This window comes from Stegostoma tigrinum, chromosome 11, assembly GCF_030684315.1.
Source record: "Stegostoma tigrinum isolate sSteTig4 chromosome 11, sSteTig4.hap1, whole genome shotgun sequence".
NCBI classification, from domain to species: domain Eukaryota; kingdom Metazoa; phylum Chordata; class Chondrichthyes; order Orectolobiformes; family Stegostomatidae; genus Stegostoma; species Stegostoma tigrinum.
This window is the reverse complement of record NC_081364.1, coordinates 11941399-11962593: the sequence shown is the minus strand read 5'-3', so window position 1 is coordinate 11962593 and position 21195 is coordinate 11941399. Positions and strand designations below refer to the sequence as shown.

The following is a 21195-nucleotide window of genomic DNA, read 5'->3' as shown; positions in this document are numbered from 1 at the left end:
AATTACTTACTGTAGCTACAAACTATACTTTTGTGATTCATACAAGAGGACAATCAGAACCCTCTGCATGCCAAAGCTATTGAATTCTCTCTCAATTTAGGTAAAATTGTTATATTTTCTATTGGAAAATCATACATTTTCCCACATTTAATTTCATTTTCCAGGTCTTTGCTCACTTACTTCCCAAAGTCTGCATCTTTTTGTAGAGTCCTTATGTTAAAACTTGATGGTTTACTTCCTTAGACAACAAAGTGTGGAGCTGGATGAACACAGCAGGCCAAGCAGCATCTCAGGAGCACAAAAGCTGACGTTTCGGGCCTAGACCCTTCATCAGAGAGGGGAATGGGAGAGGGTTCTGGAATAAATAGGGACAGAGGGGGAGGAGGACCGACGATGGATAGAGGAGAAGATAGGTGGAGAGGAGAGTATAGGTGGGGAGGTAGGGAGGGGATAGGTCAGTCCAGGGACGACGGACAGGTCAAGGAGGTGGGATGAGGTTAGTAGGTAGGAAATGAAGGTGTGGCTTGAGGTGGGAGGAGGGGATAGGTGAGAGGAAGAATAGGTTAGGGAGGCGGGGATGAGCTGGGCTGGTTTTGGGATGCAGTGGGGGGAGGGGGCGAGCTGGGCTGGTTTTGGGATGCAGTGGGGGAGGGGGAGATTTTGAAGCTTGTGACGTCCACATTGATACCATTGGGCTGCAGGGTTCCCAAGCAGAATATGAGTTGCTGTTCCTGCAACCTTTAGGTGGCATCATTGTGGCACTGCAGGAGGCCCATGATGGACATGTCGTCAGAGGAATGGGAACAGGAGTTAAAATGGCTCGCGACTGGGAGGTGTAGTTGTTTATTGCGAACCGAGCATAGGTGTTCTGCAAAGCGGTCCCCAAGCCTCCACTTGGTTTCCCCAATGTAGAGGAAGCCACACCGGGTACAGTTGATACGGTATACTACATTGGCAGATGTGCAGGTGAACATCTGCTTAATATGGAAAGTCATCTTGGGGCCTGGGATGGGGGTGAGGGAGGAGGTGTGGGGGCAAATGTAGCACTTCCTGCAGTTGCAGGGGAAGGTGCCGGGTGTGGTGGGGTTGGAGGGGAGTGTGGAGCGGACAAGGGAGTCACAGAGTGGTCTCTGCGGAAGGCTGACAAGTGTGGGGGTGGAAAAATGTCTTGGGTGGTGGGGTCGGATTGTAGTTGGCGGAAGTGTTGGAGGATGATGCCCCTCCCCCACTGCATCCCAAAACCAGCCCAGCTCATCCCCGCCTCCCTAACCTGTTCTTCCTCTTGGCCATCCCCTCCTCCCACCCCAATCCGCACCTCCATTTCCTACCTACTAACTCATCCTGCCTCCTTGACCTGTCCGTCCTCCCCGGACTGACCTATCCCCTCCCCATCTCCCCACCTATACACTCCTCTCCACCTATCTTCTCCTCTATCCATCTTCGGTTCGCCTCCCCCTCTCCCCCTATTTATTTCAGAACCCTCTCCCCATCCCCCTCTCTGATGAAGGGTCTAGGCCTGAAATGTCAGCTTTTGTGCTCCTGAGATGCTGCTGGGCCTGCTGTGTTCATCCAGCCTCACATTTTATTATCTTGGAATTCTCCAGATCTGCAGTTCCCATTATCTCAGCTTACTTTCTTATCTATCTTTATGTCATCAATAAATTTGGCAACCATACACTTGGTCCCTTCATCTAAGTCCTTTATATAAAATGTAAACAGTTGAGATTCTAACACTGATCCATGTGGCATACTACTCATTACATTCTGTCAACCTGAAAAAGACCCATTTATACCTACCCTCTGCTTCCTGTTTGCCAGCCAATCTTCTATCTATGCTACCCTGTACACCATTAGTTTCTACTTTCCTCAGTAACCTTTGATGTAGCACTTCATCAGATGCCTTCAGTTGGTTGCATTAACAGGTCTACAGTGTGTTGCTTGCTTTTCCAGCTTTCCTATCAAATATGTGGATGGGAATAAAATAATTTGACGTATGATGTGAAATATTGCTATGTTGGGTGAACATTTATAATCTGATGACATGTTTTTGTTTTATTTTTTTAAACCATGTTTTCAGTATTTACCTGAAGCATACAGATGACGTGCTGAAGTCTGTGGAGGAAATTGCTGGTGTGGGTGTACCCGAGCTGTTGAATTCGACTAAGGATGGGAGCTCAAATACATTTCCAACACTTTCCAGGTGTGGACAGAGTGGTTCTTCGGCCACCATTTTAAACTTTTGACAGTATAGACAGCCATTACCTAAAATCAGACGGTTAAGCTTCCTGAAACCATTTCTCTGCTAGTCTGTCTGTCTGTCTCTGCCTCTCTCTGCATCCCCCCAGTGTACAAATGGCCTCCATTTTCAAATTATATAGATGATTTAAGGTGTTCTTTTTTCAATTACTGTAGTATTACCTGTTGGACGTTTCTAATAATGACAGTATTAATGTCAGGATACCAACATTTTAAAGTCTTGTTGCACAGCAATAGTTTCCATACCTTTGGACAGAAGTCCAGGTTCAAGTGGCTTCGTCACGTCCCACCTCAGAGGTGTTTTATAACGTGTCTGAAGAGTCTAATTTAAAATGTAATTGGGTAGCATTTATTGGTCTCATCAAGTTGAAATATGGAAGAGCCAAAGATGCTGATAACATTGTAGCCCATTAAGAGTCAACAGCTTAAGGAGAAAATTAGGAAATGGAATATCAAATCTGACATTTTAAGGGGGATCACAGACAAAGCAACATTGCTTTGAGGGAAGAATGGTTGAACTTGAAATTTTCATAGGCACTTCCCAGCGCAATATAATCCTGAGCAATAAATAGAGACTTGCTCTGGTTTGTTGGTTAATGTGAAATGACCTAGGAATAGCTCGGCTGCTAGATTGAGGATATAATGTTTAGGGACGTGAAGAAGACTGACAATCTGTTTATACTAATTTGAGTTATTAAATTGCACAAGCTGACAACCAATCATAGTAGTCAAGTTGATCATGAAGTGGTTATTATTTGAGACCATCTCGACTTGAAAGTGGAAGAGAATGTATGGTAGTAAGCCTAGCAATGGATTTAAATATTAGTTTACCAAGGGTTTCACTTTAACTGTGCTTAATCTGGATTCATTGGAGCTGAATGGACTGGAAATCAGTTTATGCCTGTGACTCCAATAGGACAAACCGAATCTCACTGAGAAATATCATTTGGGATCCAAGAATTCAGTGACAAAAACGAGAATGTATCATCCCAAGGCTACTGTTGCAGAAATCACGTGTAAAATACCATTGGAAAATTTACCATTCTTTTCAAGCGTGTTTTGGTGTGAAAAGACATGAAGGTGAAGCTGGAGATTGAGGTTAGGAAAACTTGGCAAAATAGTGAAATAAACTGCTTGATCTCTCAACAGGCAAACATTCGTGATCTTCTACCGAGTAATGATGAGTGAATTGGATAGGTCTGTAAAGGGTATTCCAGCTGGCATGCAGTCTGATTCAACTGAGGTAATGTTTATCTTTTGACATTCCACTATTTTGCACCACTTCACTTCTTACTGTATGGAATGAAGCCTGCCACCAGTAGCACCAGGAGGTGATGGCCTAGTGATATTATTGTTGGACACTTAATCCAGCAATCCAGATATCATTCTGGGGATCCAGGTTCAAATCTCACCAAGGCAGGTGGCAGAATTTGATTTCAATAAAAATCTGGAATTAAGAGTCTAACGGTGACCATAAATATATTGTCAATTGTTGGAAAAATCCATCTAGTTCACTAAATCATCCTCCGACACTTCCGCCATCTACAATCCAACCCCACCACCCAAGACATTTTTCCATCCCCACCCTTGTCTGCCTTCCGGAGAGATCACTCTCTCCGTGACTCCCTTGTCCGTTCCACACTCCCCTCCAACCCCACCACACCGGGCACCTTCCCCTGCAACCGCAGGAAGTGCTACACTTGCCCCCACACCACCTCCCTCTCGGTTCGCAATACAGTTGCACCTCCCAGTCGTGAACCATTTTAACTCCCCCTCCCATTCCTTAGACGACATGTCCATTATGGGCCTCCTGCAGTGCCACAATGATGCCACCTGAAGGTTGCAGGAACAGCAACTCATATTACTGTTGGGCTGAAGGGTTCCCAAGCGGATCAATGTGGACTTCACAAGCTTTAAAATCTCCCCTTCCCCCCACTGCATCACAAAACCAGCCCAGCTTGTCCCTGCCTCCCTAATCTGTTCTTCCTCTCACCTATCCACTCCTCCCCCCTCAAGCCATACCTCCATTTACCACCTACTAACCTCATTCCACCTCCTTGACCTGTCCGTCCTCCCCGGACTGACCTATCCCCTCCCCACCCATACTCTCCTCTCCACCTATCTTCTCCTCTATCCATCTTCGGTCTGCCTCCCCCTCTCTCCCTATTTACTTCAGAGCCCTCTCCCCATCCCCCCCCTCTGATGAAGGGTCTAGACCCAAAACGTGAGCTTTTGTGCTCCTGAGATGCTGCTTGGCCTGCTGTGTTCATCCAGCTTCACACTTTGTCATATAGTTCACTAATATCCTTTAGGAAAGGAAACTGCTATCCTTACCTTGTCTGGCCTACAAGTGACTGCAGACCCACAACAATGTGGTTAACTCTTGAACTGCCCTCAGAGCAATTAGGGATGTGCAATAAATGCTAGTCTGCCCAGCAATACCCTCATCCTATAAAAATGATTTTTTTTTAGAAACGTGGGAAAATTGAATAAAAGCACATGAGTAGATTGTCTTTTAAAGGTTTAATGTGTTTGTGGTTAACAATGCATTCCAGGAACAATATATGTGGTAGAGGGGATATTGAGAATCTTATTTATTCGTAAGCTTGTTCTTATGTTTACTCGATGTATTTTTTACTCTTTAGATGAAATGTGCTCCCCTTTACTGACAGAGGTCCTCTCCATGCACCAGACAGATGTTGATGATTGATAAAATGATGTGACATGCAGATTTGCGATGCTATACAAGATTATGGATAAGAGAATTATATTTCAGGACTCAGGGACAGTATAAAAACTGTAAACAAACGCTGAGAATGCTGGAAAAACTCAAACTTTGGCAGCCAACGTTCCCTCTTAAAGCCGCTGCAAGGTTCCACAGATGGCGATTGGCATGGTGATGCTCATTGCAGCACTGACCATTGGTTCCAAAAGTTGCTGCTATACATCGACTTGGAGGCCCACGTACCTGGAAAGAAAGTTAGAGAGAATGATGCTGGCAGTGTTTGTGGAGAAAGAAACAAATGTGAGAAGAATGATCATGGACTTGAAATGTTTGCTCCGTTTCTGTATCCATAGATGTTGCCAGACCTGCTGAGCTTCTCCAACATTCTCTGCGTTTGTTTCAACTTTCCAGAATCTGCAATATTTTGCCTTTATTAATATAAAAAACATTTGTGAAGGCCCCTCACTAGAAAGCGTTTGTGACTGGGGAGGTGGAAGGAGCTGCTCATGTTGTAACACCCAAACAAAAGAAAAATGGGGGTAAATATCAAACTGTTTCAATACATTTTCAAGCCGTTTCTATTTTAACTGGAACTGCATTTGGTTTCAGGTACAGATAGAGAAACTGCTGCGATGGAATGTAGCTGTGCGAGATTTCCATATCCTCGTAAATCTTGTAAAGGTAACAAAATAACACCTTTTTAGTAAGGGTAAGCAATTGCCCTTATTTTTGTATCATTGTTCTTCTGATAGGATTATAGGAACAAGAATAGGCCATTTGATCTGTTCTGCTATTTGATAAAGTCATGGCTGATCTGCCACCTAACTCTCTTTACCTGCCCTTTCCTCATAATCTGTAATTGTGTACAGCTCTGGGTGCCTCATTATAGGAAGGATGTGAATGAACTGGAGAGATTGCAGAAAGAATTTACATGGTTTACATGAATTATTCCAGGGATGAGGATAGATCCAAGAAGTTGGAACTGTTCTTCTTGAAGAGAAGGAGGTTCTCAGGAAATCTAGATAGAAGTTTCCAAAATCATGAGGGATCTGGATAAAGTAGATGGGGAGAAACTGTTCCCAGTTGTAAAAGAATCAAGATCCAAGGACATAGATTTAAAGAGATTTGCAAAAAAAGCAAATATGAGGTGAGGAAAATCCTTTTCACACAATGAGTAGTTGCAGTACGGAATACATTGCCTGGATATGTGGCAGAGGCAGGTTCAGTTGAGACATTCAGGAGGGCATTGGATGATTATTTGGATGAAAATAATGTGTAAGGATATGAGAATGAAGGAGATTTGCAGTAAGTAACAATGCTCATTTGATGAGTCTGTACAGACATGATGGGCTGAATGGCCGCCTCCTGCACTGTAACACTTCTGTGATTCTCTGAATACCTCTGGTTAACAATAATCTGTCAATTTCTGATTTAAAATTCACATTCACATTTAACATGGCATAACTGATGTTGTGGAAGAGAGCTTCAAACGTTCACCAACTGTTAAGATTAGATTACTTACAGTGTGGAGACAGGCCCTTTGGCCCAGCAAGTCCACGCCGCCCCTTGAAGCATCCCACCCAGACCCATCCCCCTCTAACCCACACACCCCTGAACACTGCGGGCAATTTAGCATGGCCGATCCACCTCGGCTGCACATCTTTGGACTGAGGGAGGAAACCGGAGCACCTGGAGGTAACTCACGCAAACATAGGGAGAATGTGCAAACTCCGCACAGACAGTCGCCCAAGGCTGGAATCGAACCCGGGTCCCTGGCGCTGTGAGGCTGCAGTGCTAACCACTGAGCCACCGTGCCACCCAATGGAGGTGTTCTCCAACTTCACGGAATAGTATCTGGTTAAGACAACATGTGGTTGAACTCCTCCTCCTTGCCTGTGCCACTCTGAAAGTCTTGGGATTTTTAATTCCCCTGTTATCCTGTTTACTGTGTTCCACACTGAACCAGTTCGGGTGAGATAACGGCTGTCTGTTTATATAGCTTCTAATTGTGAACTCTTGCTTTAATATCTATTGTTTACATTGTTCATACTTTGAAGAAATCTATTTTTACATTTATTAATACTTTCTTACTGTGCAGGTGTTTGACAGCAGGCCTATCTTGGGTGTGTGTCTCAAGGTAATCAACTTATAACCAACTTATAAATTTGATTTAGTATGACAATGGTGGCTTAGAAAAAAGAATTGCATTCTTATACTACTTTATATCATGAAAACATCTCAAAGATTTTTGTGTCAATGACTTCATTCCTTGAAGTGCAGTGTCTCTTTCATGGGCAACCTTTCAACCCTAGCATGTCCTGTGCTATATGTTTTCCAAATATGTGTATATATAATATTCAGTATCAGTTGAGAAAAAATTTATTGACCAGGAATATTGGGAGAGTTGTCAACTCTTCCTTGAAAAGTGTCATTAGCAGATATTAAATATTCAGACAAATGAAACCTTGAGTTAGTATCTGAAGTGAATAATAGTGTCAGCTTGGCTTAGATGAAGCAGTTATTTCTGAGTCTAGAGGTTGGGGATTTAAATCTGACACGGAATTGAACCGAAAATCTCAGCTGTTACTCCTGTAGAGTTCAGTGTCAGTAGAGCTGCAGATCTCAGGATAATAAATGGAGGCCATTCTGCCTTCCCAAGTGGATGTGATAGGTCCCCCACAACACTTTTCAAAGAGAAGTAGGGGGACCTCTCTGCTGAAGTAAACAATACTTGTCATGCAATATCACTAAAACATCATCTGGTTTTTGTCTGATGACCATTTGTGGGACTTTGCTAAGCGAGTACTGGTGTTTGAGTTTCCTACAACAGTGACTGCACTTCAAAAGTACTTCATTGGCTCTAAAGCACTTTGCAAGTTGTGAAGATTACTATATATATGCAAACATTTACTTAAAATTCCCGACTACAGAGCTCCCTGATTTATGAATGTAAGAACCCAATCCTATACATGATTTAATTTTAAAGACCTGAAATATGAACATTTCCCGTACTTCGAACAGCTGCGTTTTATTGTCCTGTGTTGTGTTCTGACTTGCATACAGATTGACCTGCAAACAGACTCCAGAACAGAATCAGTTTGTAACCCATGGATAGCTTGCTTTGTTTTGTTGTGTCAGCCAGATTACAAGATCACAGTTTGTGACGTTGAAATATCTGTGATTGTTCTAGTAATCCACAAGAAGGGGGATATTCTTCAGTTTACAGAACTATAATTTCGTGTCTCTGATAATTAAAGCATAATCTCTTTCTAAAACTGAAAACACTGCCAATAATTCTGTTGAAAATAAGATTTTAAAAATTGCTAAAATATTTCTGTTTACTTAATGAAACACTTAAGAAGTTATTGTTTATCATTATTCTCTCTCATCCCTCTTCAGCATGCAGTTTCACATTTGCAACAAATTGTTATTTTGCAAGGCCCATCCTGATAGGTGAAAAATGCCCACTTTAACCTCTGCCTGCAGAATTTCAATTCTGTAACTTTATAACAGCTGCTAAAAATGATATACCTTAATCTTACCATTGAGCAATCTAGGTTCTCTGTTCTGTAATGTCTCAATACTAGTCATGAACCTTTTTTAGAAGGCATAAGAAAGTAGAATGCAACAAATCTGTTCGATTTTTCTATGACATCACCCACTCCCTTAACCCAAAGGGGAATAAATGCCCAGCCCGTAATTATTGCCTATCTTTCATTGTGTGTGACCAAGACTTTGATTATGGGAATTATGAAATTGCAATATTTTCCCAACTACAACCTTTAGTATAGTACACTGAAATGCCAAGTTGCCATAAATTAGATCAATTAAACTCTTTGATTTTGTATGTACAGCCCAATTTTAATAGCAGTTAGTTATACAAAGATGGTATTTCCATAATATTTTAATCTAATACATGATTATATTTTTATAATGCAGCATGGACGCCTTTTCATTGAATCGTTTCTTAAGCAAGGCATGCCACTCCTCGACTACAGCTTCAAGAAACACAGGGTATGAATTTCCAGCAAAAAGTACAAGTTTAACAGAAAATAAGATGAAATTGAGAACAAAGCCACTATCTAGTCAATTGGTTCAGATCACTTAATTATAGTCTGATAATATGTGGCTTTGAAATGGGTCAAAAGCCACCAATCAAACTGAAAATTAATGCAGAGCTACAACAGATTAGTTAGTTCCTGAAGGAGTTCGAAAAAAATGAGGTTAAAAACAAGGACACAAATTATATACGGTCTAACATGATCTCAGAACATTTCAAAGTGCTTTATAGCCAATGAAGTACGTTTGAAATGTAGTCTTTGTTATACTGTTGAAAGCAATGACAACCAAATTTGTCAAGGTGACTTCTTGCAAACAACAATGAGATATTGACCGTACAACCTGCTTTGGTGATATTGGTTGAAGGATAAATAATGACCCAAACATTGTGAAGAACATCCACTTTCCTTTCCAAAATTGTATGGGAGGATCCTTTACGTCAACCCAAGAAAGTGTTTAATACTGTATTAAGCAGGGAACCTTAAAACCACAGGACTGGGAAAGCAGGTATGACCTCTGTTTAATTCATTGTTCAAAAGAGGGGACCCCAAAACACACAATGTGTTCTCAGAACTGTAGACATTACAGGCCCTTTGTGTACACAGATTTCTGGAATGAGATGTTAACCCAGAATATTTTTGGCTTTGATGTGAGAGTTTACTGTTAAAGCAAGATTGACATATAAATTTTTAACAGGTGAATTATTGAAATGCTGGTGATTGAACCCGGACTTTGTGCATGCAGTTTTTAATGCATATATATATGAAAATCAATACAGACAAAACGGAATTTCTGTGGTCCTTGAGATATTGATAATTATCAGTAAATCACATTAAAAACTGACTTTAGGAAATATGTAGTTCAGTCACACCTTTCTGCTTTATTTCTAAATAGCTTCTATTTCATCTGCCATTCCCTCAGCTAGGAGCATGGCAACAAATTTTCTCCCAGGTGTTGGCTGATGCTGCTCTGTATCTAGTATAAAACAAAGTGCTGCAGGTGCTGAAAATCTGAAACAAAAAACAGGAATTGCTAGAGGAACTCAGTAGGTCTGACAACATCTGTGGAGAGAAAGCAGAGTTACTGTTTTGGTCCAGTGACCCATAACAGCTGGAATTATTTTGTATCAGTCTTCTTTGGAGTGACGTTTTGCAAATATTGTTTACCTGTCTGAAGTGCTTCTTTTGTACAACCCATTCTGAAATGAAGAACTATGGCCTGAATTTCTGCAATGACGGAGATGGTCTCCAACTTAGCTAAAATGGCTCTGGAGCACCAGTTCTAAAGGTCCTGCTCCTAAAACAGGCATCCGGTACTTTTGTTGGGGGTGGAAAGTGAGAAGATTATATGTCATAAAAAAACCCAGAAATTGCTGGAAAAGCTCAGAACTAGTTCTGAGGAAGGGTCACTGGACCTGAAACATTAACTCTGATTGCTCTCCACGGGTGCAGCCAGACCTGCTGAGATTTTATAGCAATTTCTGTTTTTGTTTCTGATATGCAGCATCCGCAGTTCTTTTGGTTTTTATTTACAAAGATTATATGTCCGTGGTTTGCAAAGCCAGCTGAACATTTTAAAGTGCAATTGCTTTCCAGCAGAAACTTGAATAAAGAGAATAGGTCGAAGAAGTTGGGACTCTTCTCCTTGAAGAGAAGAAAGTTGAGAGGAGATTTAACTGAAGTTTTCAAAATCATGAGCAGCAGGATTTGTAGATAAGGAAAAGCTGTTCCCTCTCATTAAGGAAACGAGATGGAAAGAGTATACATTTAAAGTGATTTGCAAATGAAACTTTTTTTTCAAACAGCGAGTGCTTAGGGTATGGCATGCACTGCCTCGAAATATAGTGGAGATAGGTTCAGTTGAGGCTTTCAAGAGGGCATTAGATGACTATTTGTGGAGAAATAGTATGCAATGGTATTGGGATGCGGCAGAACATTGGCACTTGGTAATGATTCTCTTTTTGAAGAACTGGTACAGACACAGTTGGCCAAATGGCTTTCTTCTGCACCATAACAGTTCTGAGAGGGAATAGTGAATTCATCAACATACCTTTAGAACTTTATTTTTATCACTTCAACATGGGTCCCGAAGCTTGTCCTTGTGGATACAAGGTAAGTTGGCATCCAGGATATATGAAAAATGTGGAGCCATAGTTTAGTGAGAGTTAGCACCGAGTTGACAAGGGTCTATGAAGTGCCGTAGCAGGTGGGTGGAAATGCATAGGTTAGTTTGAAGGATCTCAGGGGCTCTTAGATGTGAGTATAGAATGTGAAGTTGTGTGGGTTGACATGGATGGTGCATATGTTGGGCAGTTTGAGGGCGAGAGGGCTGTTCATTTTTAAACAGCTGTGAAAAAATTTTGGATCAACAATTGGTAGGGGGGATCTTTTCATACAGCTTCTCTGCACTCAGCAGTCCCTGAATTTATTCTGGGGAACTTGCGCTTGACTCGGTTTAAGACCTACCTACTCCAGGATGCAAAGTAGACTATTTGGGATACTTTTTCTCCCAGTTTGGATTTGTGGAGATAGTAATTTGTAAAATTCTGTGCTTCTGACTCCAAGCAAATTTCAGCTTTGTTCCAAAGTTATCTGAAATGACTATGCTGTTTCGTTGTGCTGATGTAAAAAATTTTCTTACTTTTAGACCAGAATAACTCGTGGTATGTATTTTGATTTGATGCTGTAGTGACAAGAGAGGTGGAGTGTGGGGGAATGATGTTACAAGTTCACATTGAGTGAACTGTTGCTGTATTTACATTATAACTGTATCTAGGTTTGTCTACTGAGAGTATTCTATTTTTTCTTAAAGGGGGATGTTCAGAGTTTGTTGAAGACCTTACAGCTGAGTACTCGTCAGCTCCACCATATGTGTGGACATACCAAGGTATGACTGTAACACACAGGATTGTTGGAGTTTGAAGGGGGTTCATATCAGCAAGCTTTCTTGTTACAAATTTGAATTTGATGCAAGGTTGTCTAATGATTGTGTAATTTCTGTTAATTTTACAATTTTTATATCTCAGATTAGTTTCCTCAATACTAGAAACTAAGAGGATTTGACTCCTTATTCAGTGGATAGAAGTAAGAAAGATGTGGAAAAACATTGGTAGAACTGCCCTTTGTCTCTACATTAGGAATATCAAAACCTCTTTCACAGGGAATGTTGTCGGTCATTAACGACAAAATCTTCATCCAGTCATTTTGGATTGATATTCAGGTCATTATAATGAAACAAGCTTGTGAATCAACTGTGCTGCTCTAGCAACATTGCGGTAAAAATGCCACCTAACTTTGTGAATTAACTTGTTAACATTATGGACAATGAAAAGATTACAGAAATGCAATTTTAAATGTAGAGTAATGCATATTGACAGTGTTAACACAGTTGGTTTTGCAAAACAGGCAAAAACATTTTTATTCTTATATAAAACAAAATGTATATGTTCCAGCAACTAAACATTTGGTATCACCATACCGGATGGCTATAGTGCCAAGAAGTCTCAATATTACAGTGAATTAGTCACAAGTGAGTTATGGTCGCATTAGCTGTGGATTTTCCAAATTGTTTTATCTTAATGTCATAGTTGCTTTTAAATGATGTTCTCTTAGTATTAAATTAATGTTTATCAGAAAATCCAATCTGTTTGGAATCTGTAATTTAACTAGCTGCCAGTAAAACACCTGTTTGGAAAGAACCCACCTCAAAATAATGGATGAGAAGAGCTGTGTTATTATAAGGTTAGTACCCAAAAACAGAAGTGTATCTTGTAATAAAGCTCACCCCCAAAAAATGGAGTAAGCTATGAATTGGCAGGTTATAGACCAGCTAGTCTTACTTTAATCTAGGCTTTACTGTCAACTAAATATCTTTCATCCCATCCTTCTGACTTGATTTGCAGCTCAACCAGGATACTAATCTGACCAATCATGTCCCACCGCTGAAGAAGTTGTTGGAAATATTTGTATATCGAGTTAAAGCAATGTTGACTATCAATAAGTGCCAAGAAGCATTCTGGCTAGGAAACCTCAAAAACAGAGATCTGCAGGTCAGTAGAAGTGTAGATTTCTGTGTTTTGGCTTAACACAGTGCGGTTGTGTATTTGAATTGTTATATGCCAATTGGCGTGATGCATTTCTCTTTATTACTATATTTACGTCTCCAAAAATTTTGAGGTTTGGGCGGCTAGTTCCTCCTAAGCCACAACTATTATCTTCTGCATATGCCATCATCTTTCCTTATTATGTTGAAATCAAGCATCATCATGTCAACTGTGCTCAGTTGGCAAATGGCTGTTTCAGATTCAAGTCCCATGATACAGAATTAAGCAGCAAGTTCTGGGCTGACATTCCACTGGGATACTGAGGGAGTGCTATGTTACTGGAAATGGCATAGTTCAGACAAGAGGCCTAGTCTGCCCTCTGAGGTGGACTTAAAATATGCTACAGCATTTTTGAAAAGGAATGGGTAAGTGCCCTCAGTATCTGGCCAATATTTATTCCTCAATCAACCACACAATGCCACACATACTCTGGGTGGTATTTCCTAGTCAGTAATTCCTCATCTATCTCATCTCTGTTCTACTCTGTGCAGTCTTTGTCATAATATATGTGATGAGCACTTGCCGTTCCCTGCTAACCCACTAAACTGCACCATCCCAACCCATATTTGTTAGATTTATCGTGCATAGCTAAGTGTCACGTTAAATTAGCCCCATTTTGGTAGCCATTGCTATTCATCAACAGTGGGAAGTTAACATTTTATTAAAGCAAGATAAAGGCATATAGTGACTGTCTGATGTTAGATGACTTGGTATATGAACGTGAAGTCATAATGTGAATTCATGAGGTGCTTCAGAAATGGAATTCAGAGTACTCAAGGAATGGGTTACCATCTGGTGCTTTTGTACATATTCTGGTGACTTGTTACAGATTGAAAGTTATCTCTGACTACTTGATAGACATCTGTGTATCTTTATCATCATCATATCATATCATTATATAATTCCTACATTGGGGAAACAGGCCATTCGGCCCAACATGTTCACAGTGAGTCTTCCAAGACCCCATCCGATCCCTGTAACTCTGCAATTCCCTTTTCTAATCCATTTAACTAACACATCCCTGGACACTATGGGCAATTTAGCTGTCAGCCAGCATTTTAGTGTAAAGTGTTTTTTTTTTATTCTTTCACAAGATGTGCGCATTGTTGGCTAGGCCAGCATTTATTGCTCATCCCAAGTTGGGGCACCTTTTTTGAACCTTTTAGTGCATGGATGCAGGTATACTTCCTGCTATTACGAGGATATACTGAGATCTTCATCCAACTTCAGTGAAGAAGCATTAATATAGTTCACAGTTAGGTTGGGGTGTCACTTGATGGGGAACTTCTGGTTCTGGTGTTCTCATACATCCCCTACCCTTGTCCTTCTAAGTAGGAGAGGTTGCATGTCTGGAATCTGTTGTCAGAAGGTCCTTAAGTTGCTGGCTGTGTGCCTTGTAGATGGTAGACACTACAGCGATCATGGTGACAACAGCAAATACTTACGGTGGTGCATATGATGCTAACAAAGCAGCCTACTTCATTCTGAATTGCATCAAGCTTCTAGAGTGTTATTCTAGTTACACTAGGTAAATAGAAAGAAGTCCATTACATTTCTGACTTGTGCTTTATGGTTGGTGGATAGACTTCACCATCAGAAGGTGAGTTGCTCACCACAGAATTCCTAGCCTTTGTCTTGTACTTGTAGCCAGAGTATATATGTTTGGTCCAGTTTCTGCTCATTCTTTGCTGACCATAGTGAATACTTTAGTGGTTTGCTTATTTGACTGTTGTTTTCACACAGGGAGAGGAGATCTTGTCCCAAGTATCCCAACAAGAGAGTGGGGGTGATGAAGAATCAGAGTTACCTGAAGATGATGCAGAGGAGGTAAAGTCTGGGAGTGGTATCAATCGCAGTAAAATATCTTGCTGTGACTGTACAAGAAACTTCCCACTGCAACAACAGCTTGCATCTATATGACACCTTTACCATATTAAGCTGTCACATGGTGTTTCAAAGCGATGCTTAATATGAAATCTGACACCTTATTATACAAACCATTACTAAGGCAAATAGTCCAAAATTTGGTTGAAGAGGCAAATTTGACAGTATATCAGAAAGGAGAAGAGGGGTTTAGGGAGGGAATTCCAGACCTTAGGGCTGAGGCACCTAAAGGCATGACCACCAATGGTGGAGCAATTAAAATTAAGAATGCTCAAGAACCTAGAATTAGATGAGCATATATATCTTAGAGAGCTTTGAAAACAAAAGGATGAGAAGTTTTAAAATGTGGCGTTGCCTGCCTGGGAATTGGTGTTTGTCAGTGAGCAAGAGGGAAACCATTCAGGAAATGATTAGGTATGAGTGGAGATATGAGGCTGCCACACAGCCAGACAATTATAGACAGAGGAGGTGTGGTTAAACACACTATAATTTAACAAACAACTCAGGAGGGATGAAGTGTGATGCCCCAGACCTTTGCCGCGATCACAGGTTTTGGAGAGAGTTTTTTCAATACTGAGACATGGGCAAAAAGATGATTGGAGGGATTCAAAGACGGAGCTCCATGAAAGGTAGTCGCAGATTTGGAGGATACACGAGATGGGGTAGCAATTTGCACGGATAGTGGGATCGCTGGCTGTTTTTTTGAGGAAGAGATGATGTCACAATTTGGGAGGAGTGAGGGACAGGACCCGAAGTGAAAAACTGTTAACAATATCGGCTGACATGAGGACCAGGGAGGGAGGTTGCATGGTCAGCAGTTTAATGGGAATAAGATTAAGGAAGTTGGAGGTTCATCCCATGTTGATGTCACTGTGGTGTAATTGACAGCAAATGTTGAATCATCAGATGGGGAGAAAATGTTACACCAAATTATTCTTGCGTTTCCTAGATTCATATACTTTCTGTCAGATAGTAATTCAATCAGTGGCTTCCAGTCGATAACAGGGAACAACTTATAAAAATTCAGATGTTACCTTAAAATATGAGAATGATTCACTTTGATGACCTGTTCTTTCCTGGAATAATGCTAAACATTAACTTTCTCCAGTTGCTCCGCAGGTAAATGTGACCTGTGGTAAAATACTAAGCCATATAAATCATGGGCAACCTTGACCCAGTCAGTATGTAAGTCATTCATGTAAGGACATACATCCCAGGAATAAGTCAAGGGAACTGTTTTTAATGCACTTATATTCTTTTTCAAATAATAATACTGAAGCTGTTCCCGGTTTTCCAGATGTGGTCTTACCAATGCTCTGCATCACAGGTGCAGTTATACTTGTCAGCTCCCTATCTCTGTTTTCTGAAGTCACTTCTATGTAATGCCCAGATGTAGGAGTATCCTAACATTTCTTTAGAAAAGGTATTGAAGTGAGAAGAAGCAAGGTTGGTTGGATTCTCTTTCTTAATTGATTTGCATCCTTTGTGGTTATTGATTTCCATCAACAACCAGAAGATCTGAAACCAGCAATCAGCTTGCATTTCCTTCCCTTGTTTTCTGGCACAAGGCTGTCCTGGGCATTTGCCTGAATTTGCATTGCAGAATGATTCATAACTCATTCTGGGCAGCAAAATGTCCAATAGCTGGAGGCTAGGGTAAGCAATGTCTTGGTCTTTTGCCTTTCTGACTGCTGTGAATTTGTCTGTCAGTGAAACTTGCAACTTGACTAGTAGAAAGGAAACACTTGCATTTATCTAATGCCTTTCACAATTTCAGAAGTAGTCTTGTGCAACTCGGAAGAACTTTTGAAGCATGGCCACTATTGTAATATGGGCGACATGAAAGCCAATCTATAAGACCAAACTACAACAACAACAACATGATGAAAAGTTTGTTTTCAGTAATTGTGAATGAGTGATAAATATGGGACAGGGGACTAGGAATAATTCCTGTTTACTTTCTTCAAAATAGTCACTGGGGTCCACTTAAGTGGGAAGATGTGGTTTCTACTTAATAAATCACCCAAAAGATGGCACTGGAGTGTTTGCCTAACTTTGTCCCGTTCTAGAGATTCTGAAAAAAATCTCCTGATTTGTTCAAAGATATCTACTGAGCCAGGGTGGGCGAATGATGAAATAGTAAACAAATTACTTATGATCTTTATTTACCTTGGAAACCTTGCTTTTTTTTATTATCTACTGATAGAAAACAGAGAAAGCATCACAGAATTTGTTTGTTTGTTTGTTTCTTTATAGGAGTCTGAGGATGAGTTGGATGGTCGTGAGTCAGATACAAGGAAAACTAAAAGGGATGACGATGAAGGAAGTACTGAAGTCTCTGACAGTGATTAGGTCTGTATTTATTGTATGTAGCACTACTGCAGAATATAACACTTCCTAGATTCAGTTTCACAATGCAGATGTATCTCTTGGTGCAGCTTGTTTCTTACTGTCCTGGACAGTCTAAAGTAAAGTAGTGAGTGTCCTTTTCTCTTCACAATTGCTTTGAAAACCTTCACTGTTATAGGCTTCCTGAGCCATAAAACTGCAGCTAATAAGGATTTAATATCCCCGCTGCAGTGCTACTTAGCACAGTTGTATACAAGTTCCTTCATGATTTCAAGACATCCCAGAGCCTTTTACAGCTAAATTACATGGCCCTCCAGTACTCGATTTGAACAAATCAGTCAGCTGTTGGGTAGAAGTATTCTGTAAAAGAGTTCGATACAAGCATGTTGTGTGCTGTCAGAGGAACCAAAACCCAAATTAAGAATACAAAAGCTGAATAGTGCAGAGACTTGATTTGCCCCCTTACATCACGTTGAATTGCACGTTTTTCACTGGATACCTTGCATGATAAGACAGGGGATCATAGTGGCTTAAATGTTCAATAACAATGTGGTGGTGGAGAATGAGAACACCATCAAGCTGTCCTGTCAAAACTATGACATCAGAGTCAACCAAATTTACATTGCCAGTACTATGTTATGCATTGGCTTTTCATCTGATAAAATGCATCACATTCTTATTTTTCTCCTTTAGGTTAAGCATGTCAATGTATTGGAGTGGCAGCGCAGACATTGTGAATTCAGATTCGATCATAGTAACCTGATAAATTAATTCAATAAGTCTGATCATCTGCAGGTTTGCATTAGGGGAAAAATTATCAGCATAGCTACTAGATTGTCTTTCAGGGAAGGATATTCCTATCCCACTTCTGAGGAAGGATCACTCGACTTAAAACATAACTCTGATTTCTCTCCACAGATGCTGCCAGACCTGCTGAGCTTTACCAACAATTTCTGTTTTTGTTTCTGATTTACAGCACCACAGTACTTTTGGTTTTTGATATCCCTATCATGTCCGGCTTAGCCCATAATAGGGTCACTGCTTGCTGCCCTCTGAAGTGGTTCAGCAAGCCACATACATCACTTTATCAGGACTAGTGATTGGTGTTAAATGTAATATCACCCACGCTATCAATATCTGAAGAAGAAATAAATTTTCTGATTTCCTTCAATCTCAAGTTACCCCAAGTCTCATCCATAACTACTGACACCTGGCATTTTAGATCTGCTAGGGAAGAGCCAATGGCTTGGTTTACTAAAAGTAACATCACCATAGTCCTAGGGGATGAAAAGAGTGATCTCTCTTGGGTTTATCAATGCATTAACAAATGGGTTCCTTGAACCCATCTTGATTAGTGATGATCTCTGCCAATTCTGCTGGAGAATGACAAAGAATATAAGAAGGGAGTTGTTCCTATGTACAGCGTAAAATCAGTAGAAGAATCACTCCCATCCAATATATTAGTAATTATATGAATCCCAAAGAAGGCAAGAATCTGGATTGAACAAAGAGAGAAAGTTATGAGAAAATAGAGAAGAGAAAACTACTTTAAATTTCTGCTATTTTATCAGTACAAATAGCAATAAGTTTATCTTTTCTGAAATCCTTGTTAAAAGTTGCAATTTATTCAACCTAATCCAACTGCATTCCTTTCTCTTGTTCTAGGTTGGTCCTGATGCCTTATCAAAACCTAGGGTAAAGAATAGCCAGTTCTACCTGTCATACAGTTCATGATGTAAATTATGCAAAACAAAAGTCTGGCATTGTCCAGGACAATAGAATTTACCAAACTACTTAAGTGAACTTGGGGAGTTACTATAGTTGCAAAATCATATAATACAGCTTGAAAAGGAGCTGCAATTCCTAGAAAGCTTTATGATATTTATAATGCTGTTTTGTTCCATATACGTACAGCTTTTTTCCTTTACCTACAGCATTTTGCATTTATTTTACCAGTCATGCTTGTGCCATCAATTTTGTGATTGTATTTTTTAAATGCAAATTTCAATGTTAATGTGACAAAGGGAGCAGAACACTGGTCATGGGGAACATATGCAGTAACATGAATTAGTAAATCTGTATTCCAGTTCCGCATTCTTTGCATTGATCTCTCAACTCTCTCAATACGGACAATAGGCTAATGAATGCCTGAAGTTCTCACAAAGGACAGAATAACTGAAAGAAAAGTCATTCCAACTGTGTTCATTCACTAGCTGTCCCCACAGGCTGAGAGGGAGAGAGGGAGCAGGTACTGTATCCTGCTTACTCTTTCTAACATAGCTAGTAAGGCAGTATAATCTACATAAATTTGATTTAATCATGAACACACCAACTCTCAGTGAGCTCTGCAACTTGCCATTTGTGTGCAATGATCATTCCTTAGAATCCCTCAAAACAACATTAAAGAATCAGTAATTTATGTCTGTTTAAAAAATACAGTGCAGCTGCTGATTTTGTCAGCCAGAGCACATTACTTAGCACTATTGGCCAATGGCTTTGAACTGTGGAAAGACCAGTCAAAGGCACGGTCTTCCCTTTCAAATAGCATAGTTTTATTAATTCCTACCACTTGTGACCTGACATTATGCCAGATAAAATGGATCAACATAAATCTTCAACATTTAGGTGAAACTACTTGTGAATTTTTTTCTACATCTGAACTTAGATTGTAAGTTTTATGAGGCATTGTTACAGGGCCAAGGTTGAGGCAATCTAACTTGTAAAATTTACAAGAGGAGGTCTTTGAGACCTGCTGGTCCAAGTATGAACAGGATTTGTTTATTGTCCATTAATTTTTTATCCTTAATTTAAAATCAATTGATTTCAAATAATCTGATTAATTAAAACGTTTGACAGTAAATTTAACTTAGTTTTGTTAGCGAGTTTTAGTTTTGTTATTTACATCCTATGATTTAAAATTATTAGCATTTTCTCTGCCCACAAACTAAATTAATAGACTAAAGACAATGTAATGATATGTTCGTGGTGAAGTCATGTTGCTGCTACGTTGTCATCAAACAGTATATCTGATATTGTTGTTATTTTCATAGACTTGAAAATGTTCATTTGATCTGAATTGAAGTTCAGAGGTTACTTTAGGCAGACATATTACAGGGTATAGGTGCTTAGAAAGGGAAGTTGATGACATTTTTCAATGAGGGATTCCAATGTAGTACATTAAAGCTGAATTGCACACCAAGACTGGTGATGCTGTTAGGACTAGGTTTGTTTCTGCGCCTAGATGGGAAATGGCTCTGAAATTTCACTGCACTGCCCTATGTGTCTTATCAAAATATAAGAACAATTGCTTATGATAAAGTCCTGCAGTCACATTTTGGTTCTGATTGTGTGGGCAATGAGATCCAGTTGTAAACTGTTTTTTGCTAAAAGGTTATGCTGCTGTATAAGTATTAATAAAGGTTATTATTGAATTGTTATCATGTTTTGTCTTCATTAAAAATTCCTCTTAAATAATTGGAGTGAAGATTATTCCATGATTTGTACTGGAAAAAGTACTGCTAAAATAATTCCTAAATCTGGTCATTGACCAGGTGTTTTCAGCATTGAATCAATGCCATCCATTGTCTCCTCTTAGACAGTTCTTGGGTTTGAGGTTAACTTGCTACTGCTCTAGTTCAAGAGGTTCTGAGATGGTTGACCTGTCCAGTGCATGAACTACAGGCTCCTATGTGTGACAATTGGTGCTTGCAGGATTGGGTAGATGACTTGTTGCAGATTTTTGGACATGGCCTCAACTTTACCTTCGCACATTCCTGACGAAGTGCCTCAATATGTTTGATGCATTCTGAAATTAACTTTC

The 21195-nt window shown here is 40.0% G+C and overlaps 1 protein-coding gene across 3 annotated transcripts in view; it reads left to right on the top strand.

The window, feature by feature from the left end:
• Positions 1 to 20788, top strand: part of fancd2 (FA complementation group D2) — a 94218-nt gene extending 73430 nt beyond the window's left edge. For all 3 annotated transcript variants that reach the window (XM_048548089.1, XM_059649749.1, XM_048548091.1), the window contains exons 35-44: positions 2078 to 2200; positions 3406 to 3499; positions 5591 to 5662; positions 7080 to 7118; positions 8921 to 8995; positions 11852 to 11926; positions 12942 to 13088; positions 14886 to 14969; positions 17283 to 17378; positions 19041 to 20788. In XM_048548089.1, coding sequence (XP_048404046.1) covers positions 2078 to 2200; positions 3406 to 3499; positions 5591 to 5662; positions 7080 to 7118; positions 8921 to 8995; positions 11852 to 11926; positions 12942 to 13088; positions 14886 to 14969; positions 17283 to 17378 — 805 coding nt within the window. In that variant the 3' untranslated portion in view covers positions 19041 to 20788. The remainder of the gene's footprint in view (positions 1 to 2077; positions 2201 to 3405; positions 3500 to 5590; positions 5663 to 7079; positions 7119 to 8920; positions 8996 to 11851; positions 11927 to 12941; positions 13089 to 14885; positions 14970 to 17282; positions 17379 to 19040) is intronic.
• Positions 20789 to 21195: the final 407 nt, after the last annotated feature.